Source organism: Nicotiana attenuata, unplaced genomic scaffold (assembly GCF_001879085.1).
Source record: "Nicotiana attenuata strain UT unplaced genomic scaffold, NIATTr2, whole genome shotgun sequence".
NCBI lineage: Eukaryota > Viridiplantae > Streptophyta > Magnoliopsida > Solanales > Solanaceae > Nicotiana > Nicotiana attenuata.
In genome coordinates, this window is record NW_017674278.1 from 75,693 (window position 1) to 91,946 (window position 16,254).

Below are 16,254 nucleotides of genomic sequence, written 5' to 3' on the forward strand. Positions count from 1 at the left end.
TCTTACTTTTCATTCTGTTATTTCATGTATCCGAGACAAACAGTTTAATTTTCTTCAAACTGATGTATGTAGTATTCATAGTAGTCCGTGTATGTTGTGACACCAGGTTTTGGGTAGAGACATGTATTTGTCTTCTAGACATTTTGGTTCTTATCTATATCTGAGTTCCGCTACATCTTATTTTCCGATGTCATTTAACTGCTTATTCACTATTATTTTAATTGGTTAACTTGTATAAAATGAAAAATGGATAAATGATTTCAAAAGGTTATGGCTTGCCTAGCTTCCACGAGTAGGCGCCATCATGACTCCCGATGGTGGGAATTTCGGATCGTGACATCTGATAAGCAAGGAGTAGGCATGATTCAGTGAAGCAAAGGAGATAGCATAAGTAGATTGCTTCTGGCTGCTGCATAAGTGTCATTCAGTCCCATAAGGAACTGAATGGGTCTGTTATCCTGTTGAGATTTGTTGTTTTTGAGTTTACCACCACAACTGCAGCCACAGGTACAGTGTTGGCATATATCCAGACTGTCCAATTCATCCCACAACCTTTTCAGCTTAGTATAGTATCCTGCTATATCCCAATTTCCTTGTGTTGACTCACTCATCTCCTTTTGTAGGTGATAAATTTGTAGTCCACTACTCTGACCAAACCTTTCTTCAAGCTCATCCCAGATTTCCTTAGCGCTCTTGGTGTATAGAACACTCTCTGCTATTGCTTTGGAAAGAGTGTTTAATAGCCAAGAAATGACCATGTCATTACAACGGGTCCAAGACTTGAATTCATCAGAAGAGATTTTGGGCTGAAGAAACGTTCCATCAATGAGTCCTACTTTGTTCTTAGCAGACAAAGCTATGAGCATTCCCCTTCTCCAACCCCCATATCCTCTTCCATCAAAAGGAGAGTTAACAAAAAGCATTCCAGGTGAATCAGAAGGGTGGAGGTAAAAAGGATATGAGGAGTCAAGAAGTGCAGATGCAGCTGTTGCCATATGAGGAGAGCTGGTTACTGTGACAGATGCTGAAGGGAGCTCGACTTGGTCTCCCATGGTTGATTAGGATATAACCAAAAAAAAATAGATTGAAGAAGGATCGAGCACTAAAGCTCTGATACCATGTTAGAAGAATAAGAGAATGAAGATGTAATTGAGAGAATTTTCTGTGCATATTTGATAATGAAATCTGTACAGAACTTGTCCTTATATACAAATAAAAAGAATCTTTCAATAACTAACTAAGCCACTTGCCTATGACTATTAGCTATTCTATAACAAATTTATTGGATAGAAACAAAAAGAATAATTTATCTACAAGAAACAAAAAATTTGCACACATAATCTTGTCTTCTTCTATAGCAGGCCCAAGAGGTTTCAGACGAATTTGGGCCCAATGAAAAATAGATCAAAAACAGCAGCACAAGCACTTTGAGCCCAAAAACACTTGGAGCCCAATTGTGAAAAGAGTCCAAATCCAAATCTCTTATACATCTGCTTTGTTTGGACAGAAGACATTCACCTCGTTTGTGTCAGTCTTCTTCTTCTTCACAATTTTATTTTATATTTTATTCTCAATAATATTTTTTGAGTAAATAAACTTATTATTTAAAAGAAACCAAAATTATTAAAAAAATAAAGAAATTTTGAATTTGCAATTTTTTATTTTTGTAATTTTATTTTTTTATTTTAAAATAATTTTAAAATTCCAGCTTGAAACTACTCTCCAATTTGAATGGACGTTTCTTTTTTAATTTTTGTTTTTTATTAAGAAATATTTTATTTTATTATTTTATAGATATTTAAATTCAAAAATAATAATCAATAACTAATTATTAACTACTTATGCCATGTATTTTTCTTTTAGGATGCCACGTGACTGGAGGAGAAGGCCTTTCCTCCTTTTAATATGTAGATATAGATTTCTCCTTTTCTTTTTCTTTTTGCCTTTTTAAAACTTTTACAGGAGAAAGGGATCTAGAACTTCAAATATGAATTCAATTGAACATGCTACACGTCATCAAACCTATATGCCAAATACGAAAGTTTTCTTGAAATCAAGAAATCCCTGCTCTTCTGGTCTCTTATGCCATGTTAAGTGTTCAATATTTACATATTTCGAGTCTTGTGATAAGAAATCACTTAGCTTGTTTGAGTCGAGAGATTACGAGGGTGTTTGGCTAAAATTATAAGCTGGTCAAACTAGTTTATAATTACTTTTTGGCTTATCTATACTATTGATAAAGTTAAAAATGCTTATAAGTCAAAAATAAGTCAAAAACCATAAGTTGGTCACCCCAACTTATGAATTTTTAGCTTATAAGCATTTTAAGTTTGACCAAAATTTTTACTATTTTATCCGTAAAATATTCCTTTTTAGAACAAAACTCCTACATCGATACTCACTGCCTCAAGTATTCAACCTAACCCTCCCCCGACCCCCCCCCCCCCAACCTCTTCAAGTCTGCAATTCTCATTGACTATTTAAGATAAGCAAATTCTCTATTCCTATGCATACTTATATTTATGTGATTGTGTATTAATCTTTGAACTGTATGTAATACACGAGGACATATCAAATTTTTGGTGTATTGCTTTCTAAGTGTTGTGGTGATGAAGACAATGTTTGTCTCTTCAAATAATTTGTTCTATTTAGTTTTATTTTTGTACTGAGAAACTTTTGTCAATTTATTAATTATTATAACTTATGATTATATGCTTATCATAAAATAAATTATATTTATCATAAAAATGATCTTATCTAAGCACAATTGTATGTAAAACAAAATGACAAATGGAATATTTTGTATTTGAATCGATCTGGAATCTAAAATTTTGAAGAAATTACGCCCTTATAAGTGTAAACAATTCTAAGGTTATTTAAGTCATTTTAAGAGAAAAAGAGCTTATCAGCACTTTTTTATCAAATACTGCAGCAACTTATTATCAATTTCAGTACTTGTACGCAAACACATGTTTATTTATTAAACCAGTGTAGCACTTAAAAATGCTTTTCAACACATAATGCTTATAGCTACTTTAAATCAGCTAATCCAAACGGGCTCTATAACAAGTATCGGATTCGGAGAAATACTTTCTTTTCATTTTCTTAATAGATAGATTAATTTTAAAGAGAATGAAAAGAAAAAATAAAACAAAATTATTTTTCATATTTTCTTTGGGTAAGTGATCGGCACAGACAAACTAATGTGGATCTTTTTAATCGTATGTCTGTAATTTGAATTCTCACCAAATTATGATGGTCACGTGTGGATTCAAGCATCAATTGTATCAAATCTCAAAACGTTCTACCTAATTCTATCTATTCAAGTGACCAAGTGGTTCTACTATTTCAGTACAAAAATCATATCCCTCACTAATCATATTCCTTGAATTTCACATGTATAGTATCAAAGTTCGAATAATGATGGTAGAAATTTGACCAAATTATCCTAGATCCTCAAGTTTGCCATGGCCATTTTTGAATAGTCTTACAAAAATTCCCACGTATATATAAAAAATATATATTTTGGCATGAATTACTTAAGTAGTATAATAATTATTGGGTAAAGCAAAATATGTGAAGCCTAAATTTATTTTGATAAAGAAAATGCATTTCGATTCAATTTAACTATGAAGATTGGAATGTTAAAAGATTACAATATCTCGGACTTTCGGAATGTAACGATTTGACCGGTCATTTTAAGCATTTGCGCTTCGCTCTATAGTTTGAGGGCACGAGTATCTCCACATGATGTGTTATGACATGTATGAATCGTTGGTTTTGGTTTTCAGGTTATTCGGAATCGATTTGGAAGAATGAATTTCATTGTTGAAGCTTTAAGTTGGAAGAGTTGACCAAGTTTGACTTTTGTGAATTTGATTCCAGAACGGAATTTTGATGGTTCCGTTAGGTCCGGATGGTGATTTTGAACTCGGACGTATGCCCTAATTTGCAATTGGATATTTCTAGTCGGATTCGACACTAATTGGCGAAAGTTGAAAATTTGAGGGTTTGGAAAGTTCATAAGTCCGTATATTAAATTCAAAAAACAAATATTGCAAAAAGAAAATCGACCAAAGTTGGTCGGTATTTTAATTATGTAATCAAAAGATCACCATCTGGGAATCGAACCGGGATGTGTACTGTGGCACGATACTATTCTACCACTAGACCATTGGTAAATTTTGTTTTAAGATTGTCTTTTTATTTATTTATACTCTTTAATTATATTTTTCACACGAAAATATCCGACCAAAGTTGGTCGGTTTAATTAAAAAAATAAAATTACCGACCAAAGTTGGTCGGTTTTCTAAAATGACCAACCGAATTAACCGACCAATTTTGGTCGGTTTTAATATTAATTTTTATTTATTTTAATTTGGCCGGTTTCTTGAAAAATAAATTACGGGACTCAAAAATAGCTTCCCGCATTTTTGCGCCAAACAAAAACGACCAAAGTTGGTCGGTTTCGTAAAAAAAAATTAAAATTTTTTTTTAAAAATTGACCGATTTTTTAACCAACCAAAGTTGGTCGGTTTTTCTTGGTCGATTTTTGCCGAATTTCTAGTAGTGTAAGCTTGGTTTGAGGTACAATTCGTTATTTTGATATTGTTATGCGTGATTTGAGGCCTCAAGTAGGTCCGTGTTATGTTATGAGACTTATTGGTACGTTCTGACGGGCCCCCAGGGTCTCGGGTGAGTTTCGGATAGGTTTGGGTTATGTTGCACTTTTTTTTTTTTTTTTTTTTTTTTTTTTATGTTTCGCTGCCGTTTCTTCAAGCATAAATGGTACCACATTAAGCAAATGAGTTCCAATTTCTGTTTTTATTGAAGCATTAGATCCGTATTTGTGACGACCCAAAGGGTCATCACCTGTTTTCTTACTCATTCTGTGTCTCCGAGGCCTTGAAAACCTCATTTAGAGATCCTCGATTTGCATGCGCAGTCCGGGCGCGTAGCCGGAAAGCTTAAATATGAATTCTATGAGAAAAATGCTAAATTTTGACATTAAAATGATTGAATTTGACTTCGATAAACATTTTAGGTAAATGGACCCAGACCCGTGATTTGACGGTCCCGGAGGGTCCATAGGAAAATATGGGACTTGGGCGTATGGCCGGAATCGAATTCTGAGGTCCCAAGCCCGAGAAATAAATTTTTGAGTAAAATTATTTTCTGGAAATAATTATGGAAATTGGAAATAAAATTTGTTTAGAAGACTATGGTATCGGGCCCGTATTTTGGTTCCTGCGCCCGGTACAAGTCTTATATATGATTTAAGCACTTTCTGTAAAGTTTGGTTGAAAACGGACGTCGTTTGACGTGTTTCGGACTTAAAATAGAAATTTGATGTTTTATGAAAATTTGGAAGAAATCATGAGTTTTGAGGCTTAATTCAATGCATATGATGTTATTTTGGCGATTTGATCGCACGATTAAGTCCCTAGGATGTTTTTAAAGTTGTGTGTATGTTTGATTTGGAGCCCTGAGGGCTCTGGTGAGTTTTGGATAGGCCGTGAGTGCTTTTTGTACCTTTGTGAAAATCTGGCATTTTCAGTTCTGGTATCTTCGCATTTGCGAAAAAGTTCTTGCAAATGTGAGCCCCTGATCGCAAAGGGAACCTCTGCACCTGGGTCGCAAATGCAAATTTTTGTCCGCAAATGCGATATAGAGCCCGTCGCAATTGCGACATAATGGCTCGCAAATGCGAAAGTCCCAGATTTTCTTCAGAGTCCGCAAATGCAAACTCATCTTCGCGTTTCCCAAGTTAGCAGGGTCGGGGTTCGCAATTGCGAACCCCAGTTCGCATTTCCCACATCTGAGGCCCAGCAAATTTTATACTTAGTCGAATTTGAACCATTTTTCACCATTCTTCCAAAATACAAACTCCTCGGGCGATTTTTCAAGAACAAACTTCCTTCCAAATCATTTGTAAGTCGATTTTTACTCAATTCTTTCAATCATTAACATCATTTAACATGTTTTCAACTTGAAATCAAAGATTTTCATAGGTGAAAATGGGGATTTTGGGTAGAACTTAGGTTTTCCTAAAATTGGGGATTTGGACCTCAATTTGAGGTTCGATTTCAAAACAAATCATAGATATGGATTCGTGGGGAAATGGGTAACCGGATTTTTGTTCGAACCTCGGGTTTTGACCACGTGGGCCCGGGGGCATTTTTGGACTTTTTGGGCAAAACTTTGGGAGATTCATTTTTATGCATTCAAATTGATTCATTTAGCATTTATTGATGTAATTAAGTAATTTGTGACTAGATTCGAGCGGTTTTGTGGTGGAATCGAGGGGTAAAGCTATACTTGAGGCTTGAGTCGAGTTTAAAGCATCGAGGTAAGTGTTTGGTCTAACCTTAGCTTGAGGGAATAGGAGTTGAGTCATGTTTGCTACTTGCTAATTATCGAGTACGATGTATAGGCATGGTGACGAGTATCTATACATTAGTGTCTATCATGACCGTGAGTCCTTATATTGCGATTATTCCGATTTGGTTGTAGCTTTTATGCTTATTTGATGATTTCTATATGTTGTAAAGAGTATGTGAAAGAAATTGTGACCTTTAAACTTCGAGGAGCATTGGCTCGAGTTGTGATACGAATTGTGAAGGTATATGAGATAATTGGGTTCTTTGGAGCGTTGGCTCAAGTGATGAAGTGAATTATAAATTAAGGAATGAAAGAAAGAGAAAGAGTTATTGGTTTATTCCCTTGCCGGGATATTTTGCTGTTTTGTTGATTTTCTCCCTTGCCGGGATGTTGGAATTGTTGCTATTGTTCCCTTGCCGGGATTTAACTGTTTTATTGCATTCCCTTTCCGGGATTTCTATCATTATTTGTTTACTTCCTTGCCTCTTATTTGTGATTGTTGTTTGGGTGAGGAAGAGTGATAAAGCACGAAGGGTGATGCAGTGCATTATATGATATTTATGGATCGGGTGGCACGCCGCAACAATGCTAAATGATATGGATCGGGTTGCACGCCGCAACAATGCTAAATGATACGGATCGGGTTGCACGCCGCAACAATGCTAAATGATATGGATCGGGTTGTACGCTGCAACAATGCTAAATGATATGGATCGGGTTGCACATTGCAATAATGCTAAATAATTTGGATCGGGTTGCACGCCGCAACAATGATATTTGTGGATCGGGTTGCACGCCGCAACAGTGTTGTTATATATATTAAGATCGGGTTGCGCGCCACAATAATTATTGTTACAAGTGTGTTTATTTGGGATATTAGTTTCTTTTGTTCGCATGAAATTCTAAGCTGCCCTTAGACCGTTACTCTGGATATACTGATAATTTATTTCTCTTGTTGATATTCTAGTTGTTCAGTTACATTCCCTATTTGGTGTTTCTATTTCCTGGACTGTTACTTTTCCCCACAACATGTTCCCCTCCCTCTTTGACTGGTTATTTTCTATGCTTCTATTCCTTCGTATGTATTTATGTATTGAAATGGGAACGGGTGGTACGCCTACCACAAGCTAATGATGAAAGGGGAGCGGGTAGTACGCCTACCACAAGATGTGAGAAATGGGATCGGGTTGCACGCCTGCAACCAGATGAGTATTGAGAAGTGAAAGTTGCCTTTATTTCCCTTTATCCGTATAAGATGTTAAGTTGTAGTTTTCATATTATTCTTGATATGTTGCTTTGACTGTTACCCCTGAAGCATGTTCCCTTCCCCAGCTTTAATTGTTTAATTATATGTTTATTGCTCCGCCAAATATTATATAACTGCACAGGTTTATCTGGAGTCTGGTCCTAGCTTCGTCATTACCTCGTCGGGGTTAGGCCAGGCACTTACCAGCACATGGGGTCGGTTGTGCTGATACTACACTCTGTGCTCTTTTGCACAGATCCAGGAACCAGACAACACTAGTAGTTTGGGAGCCAGCCTTCAGTTCACCGAGACACCGAGGTAGCCTCGCAGGCGTCCGCAGGCCCGGCGTCTCCTCTACTTTACATTTCATTCTGTTATCTCATGTATCCGAGACAAACAGTGTATTATTTCTTTCAAACGGTTGTATTTAGTATCCTTAGTAGTTCGTGAGTTATGTGACACCAGGTTTTGGGTAGAGGATTATGCTGAACTTCCGCATTATCATTTCAGTTTCTGTAATTTAAGACTTCCGCTTATCTGTTTAAATTTCGATATCTCATGTTATTAGTGATAATTGTGAAAAAGGGTAGTTTATTAATGAAAACAATAGTTAGAGATTGGCTTGCCTAGCTCCCAATAGTAGGCGCCATCACGATCCCCGAAGGTTGGGAATCCGGGTTGTACAGTATCGTAATTACGGAGCCATATAAAAAGAATCGTCGAATTCGGACATCGTATGAGGAGTTCATGATCATTTTACTACTTGGGTTGTTAGATTTTTTCAGATTAATTATAAAATTGCCACTGACTTCGTATTTAAACCAACATATCTCCTTCATTATAAGGTCAAATGGAATGATTCAAAAGTCTAATTTGACTAAAATTTTACAAGAAATTTATTAGAGGCATCAAAAGCGGGTTTCAGGATCGTTTAGCACACAAAACGAAGTTGAACAATTGGGCAAAAATATTTAATATTGAGGGTTTGTTCATTTGGTCATATTTTGAGTCGGGGAGCTCGGATTTGGACAATATTTGAGATAATTTTCACCATATGAATTGGGGTATGTATTTTCTACATGGTTTTGGTTATGTTTCATGAATCATCTTTGTTTTCTGTAATTAGATTTTGAATTTTAAAGAGAAAGTTGGAGGTTTTGTCCAAAGTTTCATAGAGTGAATTTTTTGTTCTGAACATCGATTCAGAGTTGGATTTGGGTGAAACTAGTACGGTTGGACTCATAATTGAATGAGTTGTCAGATTTTATGAGTTTTGTCGGGTTTCGAGGCGCAGGCCCGAGTTTGTCTTTTTTGTCGATTTTGAGATTTTGATTAAAAATTCGACCTTTATCGATTGGGTTTGTTTCCTTTGGCATTAATTGATGTATTTGAGTTGCTTTTGGCTAGTTTCAAGTCGTTCGGAGGTTGGTACGCGCGTGATGGCATCTTTGGAGCATCGTTTGGCTTGCTCGGTATTGGATTTGGCTTGCTCGATCGATCATTCATATGCATATCATATCTCAGTCTCTGTTACCATTTATTGATACATCACATCATTATTTTTGGGCTGATTTTTCATGACATTGTGAGCTTGAGAGACCAGAGGGATTGATGAATGAGCGAGGCCGATGGCCTGATTGTGAGGATTTTGATGGGATCGGGTTGCACGCCGCAACAAGTATTATTGTTTATGATGGGAGCGGGTTGCACGCCACAACAGATGTTATTGATTTATGCCAAGATTGACTTATTATAGCGCTTGGGCTGAAGGAGCCCCTCCAGATTCTGCATACCCCCCAGTGAACGCCGGTACCTACTGAGGACTGAGTGACTGTGAGGATTGAGTGGTTGGGAGGACTGAATGCATTGATACACCGAGAGTATGCATATGGTTTTATCACTGCACTGTATTACAGTTGGCATGCATATATTAACATGTAGGCATACAGGTGTATTTTCCTCATGCCATTTGATAATGAAATATCTTATCTGTTGTTAAAAAGTATTGGAAAAAATTACAGTTTTACAAACCTACTCATATTTTTGTGATTTCGGTATAAGAATTGGGTTTTCACTGATTTACTTGAAAAGCATGTCTAGTTTTCCGGGACTATGAATGAGTTAAGCATTTATATATGAGTATATTTCTTGTACCATTATTATTATTTTGTTACGAACTGTTGTTGGCTATTGGTGTTGGACTCTGACCTCTGTCCTAGCTCGTCACTACTTTCAACCTAAAGTTAGGTTTGTTACTTATTGAGTACATGGGGTCGATGGTACTCATACTACACTTTTGCACCTTGCATGCATATTTGGATGCTGGCATTGATGTGTATAACAGGAGCTAGCATTGAAGGCGTACCTGCGTTTCAGTTATAACTGCCTCTTGTTCATGGCAGCTCTAGACTTATGAAAAATATGTTTATGTATAATTCGAGCAAATGATGTATTTATTTTACACTAGCTTTGTAAACTCTAAATCTTAGAAGCTCATGATTTGTACTACTAGTTCTTGAAAAATTCTTGTATCAAAGCAATTATATTATCACTTTTTTTTCTTGATAAATCTCATTAATTTGGATAGATATTAATTGGCTTACCTAACGGGTTGAATTAGGTGCCATCACGACTAATTGTATTTTTGATCGTAACACGGAACTGGTGTGATAGATTCATTGTCTTTCTCAATTGAGGTGGAAGGTTCAAAACCTATTTGTAACATAACATTCCCCTTCCCCTTCCCTTTTCCTTTCCCTTTCCCTTTCCCCTAATATAATAATTTTTAATAAATGCTTGATTATTAAAGGAAAACCTTTATTATTCCATTAATTATATTTTATATGATAATATTACTACTTGGTGAGTATTATAATTCTTGTGACTTACAATATTTTTAATATAATTTTAAATTAGTAAATTTATTTCAAAATATTTAAAGATTTATGTCTGAATTCACACCCAAAAATTAAGTAGCATGACTCTCGTACTCTAAATCTCCTACTTCAATCGTTTTCTCTGAAATACAAGAATCTTTTTTTTTTTTTTTTTTTGTGCTAATGTGATACAAGAGTCAAGACCATTCAAAAGAAGAAAAAAAAAGAAGGAAAATATCATATGTATAAGTGAGAGGGAATGATTCATCCTACTGCTTCCATGTGACTACCAATAATGTATAATTCACAAGTTTGAATATCTCTGGACTAGAAATTCCAGCTTGTCATTTTCTACTTTTCACTTCTAAATTTTTAAGAATCTATTAAACTACAACGACTAAATTAATTAATTAAATATATACCAATGTATTGTTTTATTATTCCAATCCCATGAATCTTCATAGTTTAATATTCAGTTTTATAAATCCTATAATATTCTACACGCTATAAATATGCATGCAGCTCAGTGAGAGTGTTTTTAATTATTACAGCATGGAGAATAACATAGTACACAAATTCTCTCGTTTGTTCCCTTCCTCTTTCTCTTCCTGTCAGTTCCGAAATCTACCCGATGTTGTTGAAAACTCTATTGTTATCTCCAAAAGTTCCAATAATCATGTTCTTGGAGCTTCATCTAGAACCCAATCTTCAATCAAAACTCAAGAATCCAAATCAAACAAGAATGATCATTTGAAAGTTCCAAAATGTTATACTAAAACGCATATCCATAAAGAGTCAAATGTTATGAAAAGTTCTTCATCATGGTTTAGTAGTGAAGGTGGAGATGAATTTAGTGGCGAAACAGAAGATGCTTTATTTAGCTTGTCTTCTGGTTATTTTTCCGAGTCTTTTCGCCGAAAAACAGCTAGTAAAAGATATAATCAAAGGAGTTATGAAATGGGTCGTTGTTCTTCTGAATTATCAGCTAATTCTATTTCAACAGCAACGAGCCAAAAGAAGGTAAATGGACGAGTTGGGTCAAACTTGAGCGAGTCAGGGTCAAATCAATAAACGGACTTGAGTTTCCCACCTCGAAAACAGAGCAAAACAGAGGGAAAATCAGCCAGACAAGATCCGGCGGAAGAACACGCCGGAAAACCAGCCCGGTGGAGAAGTTTGATTATTACAGTGATTCGAACAGTGGTAATACTCGTCGGAAAACCACCAAGTGTCGCCGGGAAACAGGGAGGAACCACCGGAAAATCAAGAAGATGAGTTTGATTAGCTCTGATAAAATTGGTCAGTTTTCAATTGCTATTAACGGGAGAAATGAAGAGAGCATTGCAGTGGAGAAGAATACAAGTGATCCATACAATGATTTCAGGACATCAGTGGTGGAAATGATAGTACAGAAACAAATATTTGGAGTTGAGGATCTTCAGATGCTTCTGCATTGTTTTCTACAATTGAATTCACCTTCTTTCTACAAGATTATTTTTGAGGTTTTCTCAGAGATTTGTGAACTTTTTCACTAACTGGTAGTACTTAGTATTAAGTTAGGTTTAGTTAGAATAATATTTCTAGGTTATGATAACTTGTTGTAAGAACTAATTATGCTACTGCTAATTATTACCAGATGCTATGTATCCATCTATATATATATATTATATTATATTAATATATATATATATATATATTATTATATTATATATATATATATATATATATATATATATATATATATATATATATATATATATAATATATATATAATATATATATATCAGATTACCTGCTTTTGCATAAATGCTTGTATGTACATATGTACATTCCTTCTCCTTCATTTAATCTCTTACCAACGGCCTTTCTAGACGTAGGTATCTTCTTATTACTAATAAAATAGAAGTTAGGAATTTGAATTTTTATAAGTGAGCTTTACCACATGATCTAGACTAAGAAGAAAGAGTGACAGTCCTAAATTCTCTGTAGCCTCCTGCTTATAAGTGCGGTGCACGACACACCCATAAACAAGACTCTACTAGACACGACTTGTAGACTCCCTAGGACAGAACTGCTCTTATACCACTTTTCTCATGACCCAAATCGATGGGCCCTGACGGGGCACCCAGTACCTTACTCAACCGAGTACCAACGTAACGTATCATTCTTATTACATCATCATAGGTAAGTGGACCAGAAGGGGCGTCATGAGATAACTAGAGTAAACATGAGGGAATACCCGACATAGAACGACCCAACCTGATATAGAAACTCATACCTGTTACATACGAGCCTATAAGTATCCGTATACTTAAATTATAGGCCGACAAGGCCATACAAGTATCCATTATACATGGCATCTGTCTACAAGCATCTAAGAGTACATACTTATCATAAAGGTCGGGACAGGGCCCCGCCATACAAAACAATACACGTCTAAATCATACTGACCAAACAAGCAACTCCGGAGCAAATGGAGCGCACCAACATCTTTCACTAAGCTGATAGCCTACTTGGAGGACTTTCGACCTGTCTATCGGGACCTGCAAGCATGAAACGCAGCATTCCCAGATAAAAGGGACGTCAGTACAAATAGTGTACCGAGTATGTAAGGAATGAAAATCAGTAAATAATAGACATGAGAGAAACTCTGTAAATCATGAAATACTCATAGTGTCATGCATATGTGAATGAATGTCATATCGTGCGTAGGTACATGTGTTCATAACATCATCAAGCCTCTGAGGGCATCCCATCATATCATCTCGGCCACTGTGGGCAAAATCATCAATGTATACTAGATGATCAGGTGGTGGTGCGTATATAATGCCATAATATTTTCCTATATCCCATATATATATAATATACATATATACCTGTATATAACGCCATCTAGTCATGGGTCAATGTACATGTATAAATGAATGCAATGCATGAGAAGTACATCAATAAAATCTTTCGGAATGTCATAAGACCATTATGCCTTAGATTAATATCATGATGTAAACTTTTTCAACTTACGTATTTTTCTGAGACCCATGAACCGACGATAGAATAATAAGACATATGGAAATTTAAGAACATAGGCACCTATAATACTTCTATGAATAGAGTTATTTATGAAAGTTGTGCATTTGCTCGTTTCATTTGTGTCAAATAGATCATGACAAAAGGAAAAAAAGGATAGCCTTAACATACCCGAGCCGATTCTCTTGACAATCCCTCTAACGCACATCAATTGCGACAACACATAATGACGGATCAAAGTAGAAAAAAATCCATATGATATTCTTGAGAAAAATTGTACCGGGCTCCCTTAGAATTGCAAATCCCATTGTTATTACGTAGTATATCTTCGTACGAATTCTTTATTGAAGCAAAATCATGTTGCCAATCTATCTCACTTTGTAAAGGATTCCTATGAAATCTTGTTTAAGAATCCCAAACGTTACATAACAAGCCAATGTTACTCACTTAATAGTGTAGGAAAAGCTCTTAAGATTATGGGTTGTGGGACCCACTTTGTTTGATGACTTGGCCAACAAATTCTTCTAGGTATGCCACCTAATCTTAATTAATCATGAGTCACCAATTGGTCTTTGATTTGCTGCCACATTAGGAGGTTAATACTTGTCCAAATATACTTAATTACATAGTTAATCTCCCACTAAAAATTCATAATTATCCAATTATTCACATAATTAAGAATTATCTCAAATTACTTAAAATATTACTCACTTTTAACACTATTATCCCAAATTACTTAAAATACTATCATGATCATGTGGTACCTTGTATGACACTAGTCCATAAATACCAGGTATTTTAGCTCGAGTCGTATTTTATCCCAAAATATCAAACTTCGACGAAAATTCTTTTTCTTCGATTTGCTTACCATCTCACCTTCAGGAATTTACTCATCACTTGTTTGAAATAGCACAATGCTTATAATCTCAAAATATTCTCATTCCCGAACTTAGGTCGATTAGCTTACGACGAAACTTTAACGTACGACAATGTGGGATGTAATATCTCATTTCCGAGCTTTCATCAATTTACTTATGGTGTACTTTTACGTACGAAAACATGGGGTGTAACACTTTCAAAAAATTATGTGCATCATTCTAGAGATAAGCACATTGAAATCAAGCATAGTTTTATTCGTGATCATGTTGCAAAAGGTGATATTGTGTTAGAATTTATTAATACTGAAAATCCGTTAGTAGATATTTTCACAAAACCACTGCTTGAGGAGAGATTTTGTTTCCTTCGTGATAAAATTGGTATTTTCTAATTCCCGTTTAACTTCTCTAAGTTTTCCTATTTTAGAAAATATTCTATAAGTGTTCTTCGATATTTTCGTCTAAAATATCTCTAAGTGTGTTTGATTACTCTGTATGTGCATTAATTATCTGATTGACGGCGAGTTTGCAGAAGACAACTTTTCAATTTCCTTTCACACATCTCTCCAGAATCGAGGCGTCTATTCATCATCACTCACCCCTTTTTAACTCCTCTTCTTGTTCATATCTCCCACTATCACAAGGAAAAGTTATCTCTGCTTTCTCTTGCTCATGGCCAAAACCAAACCTTCTCCATCTTCCTACATGCCTAGAAGAAGCCACCACTTCAAGAAAAATCCTCAAATTGATGATCTGGTGGATGTTGAGTCTTCAGAAAGTTCAGATCACCAAAAGTTTGAGGATGGGTCCAATGATTCACATGAAGAAATCCTCATTGCTCAAAAGAGGTTTGAAAATGGTCCAATGGAGTCCATCCCCAGACAGTCGCCTCAAAAGAGAGGGAAAACAAAGAATATAGAATTTGGGCTTGAGGACAAGATGAACTTCTATGGTTGATAAGTTGGTAATTTACCAACTTATCTTGTCTTTAAGCTTATATTTTTGCTATATTTGAGTGATAAAATCATGTGTTTAATGGTGTTTACTTCTATTTATAGGTTCTATGTGATTTAGAAGTGATCACGCAGAAACCAAGTGAAAACGAGTCAAAAAGAAGTTGAAAAGAAGAAAATCTGGAAAAATGACCTCAGATGTCGCAATTGCGACATAAATGTGGGAAATGCGAAGATAGCAGTGTTCGCAAATGCGAATAACAAATCGCATATGCGAAGTCAACCCAATCAAGCAATATTTGCAAATGCGAAATCTTTATCGCAAATGCGATAGTCAACAGGAAAGTCATAGTTGGCAAATGTGAACATTGCTTCGCAAATGCGAAGATTGCGCTTCAGTTCTGGGTACTTCTGTAATTTCATTTTTGTTGGCCCCAAACCCTTTAATACACAACCTAACTTATTGGAAAAACATCTTTAGTAGTCTTTGGACATCTCTTGACCAGAGAACACAAGTTTTGGAGCTGGGGTTCTTGCACACACACTTGGGTCTTGAATATTTGAAGCTTTTGGTTGAGAATTTCTTACCCATTTATGTTAATTTCTTCATTTCCTTGCTTTGTATTGTATATCTATGTGTGTAGTATTTGTTCCAACACTTGAATCTTGCTTATGAAAATATTCATATTTAAAGTGTGGATTAAATATCTTGTTGTGCTTATGTATTGAATGATTTTTAGTTATATTGATGTGAGTTATTGTTTCTTTAATTATTCTTGTTTTTTAATATTTCCAAAGGGATTAGCTAACCCTAGGACTCACCCATTTACTTCGAATTAATTTTGGAAAAGGTAATTTAGGGTTGAGAAAGATTAATTAACAAGAACTTGAGGCGT

The 16,254-nt window shown here is 35.4% G+C and overlaps 2 protein-coding genes across 2 annotated transcripts; one reads left to right on the forward strand and one right to left on the reverse strand.

Moving 5' to 3' along the window:
* Positions 1–365: 365 nt before the first annotated feature.
* LOC109218330 lies at positions 366–1,052 on the reverse strand. Its single transcript, XM_019382686.1, has one exon. The coding sequence runs from the start codon at positions 1,050–1,052 to the stop codon at positions 366–368; it is 687 nt and encodes a 228-aa protein (XP_019238231.1).
* Positions 1,053–11,055: 10,003 nt separating this feature from the next.
* On the forward strand, positions 11,056–12,038 carry LOC109218331. The gene is made up of 2 exons (XM_019382687.1): positions 11,056–11,408; positions 11,507–12,038. Exons 1-2 carry the CDS (start codon positions 11,056–11,058, stop codon positions 12,036–12,038), a joined length of 885 nt encoding a protein of 294 aa, XP_019238232.1.
* The last annotated feature ends 4,216 nt before the right edge of the window (positions 12,039–16,254 follow it).

Excerpts from the sequence above, each read along its gene's own strand:
- LOC109218330 (XM_019382686.1), bottom strand. The coding sequence starts at position 1,052 with ATGGGAGACCAAGTCGAGCTCCCTTCAGCATCTGTCACAGTAACCAGC.
- LOC109218331 (XM_019382687.1), top strand. The coding sequence starts at position 11,056 with ATGGAGAATAACATAGTACACAAATTCTCTCGTTTGTTCCCTTCCTCT. Across the intron at positions 11,409-11,506 it reads TCTTCTGGTTATTTTTCCGA|CAACGAGCCAAAAGAAGGTA; the intron begins GTCTTTTCGCCG and ends CTATTTCAACAG.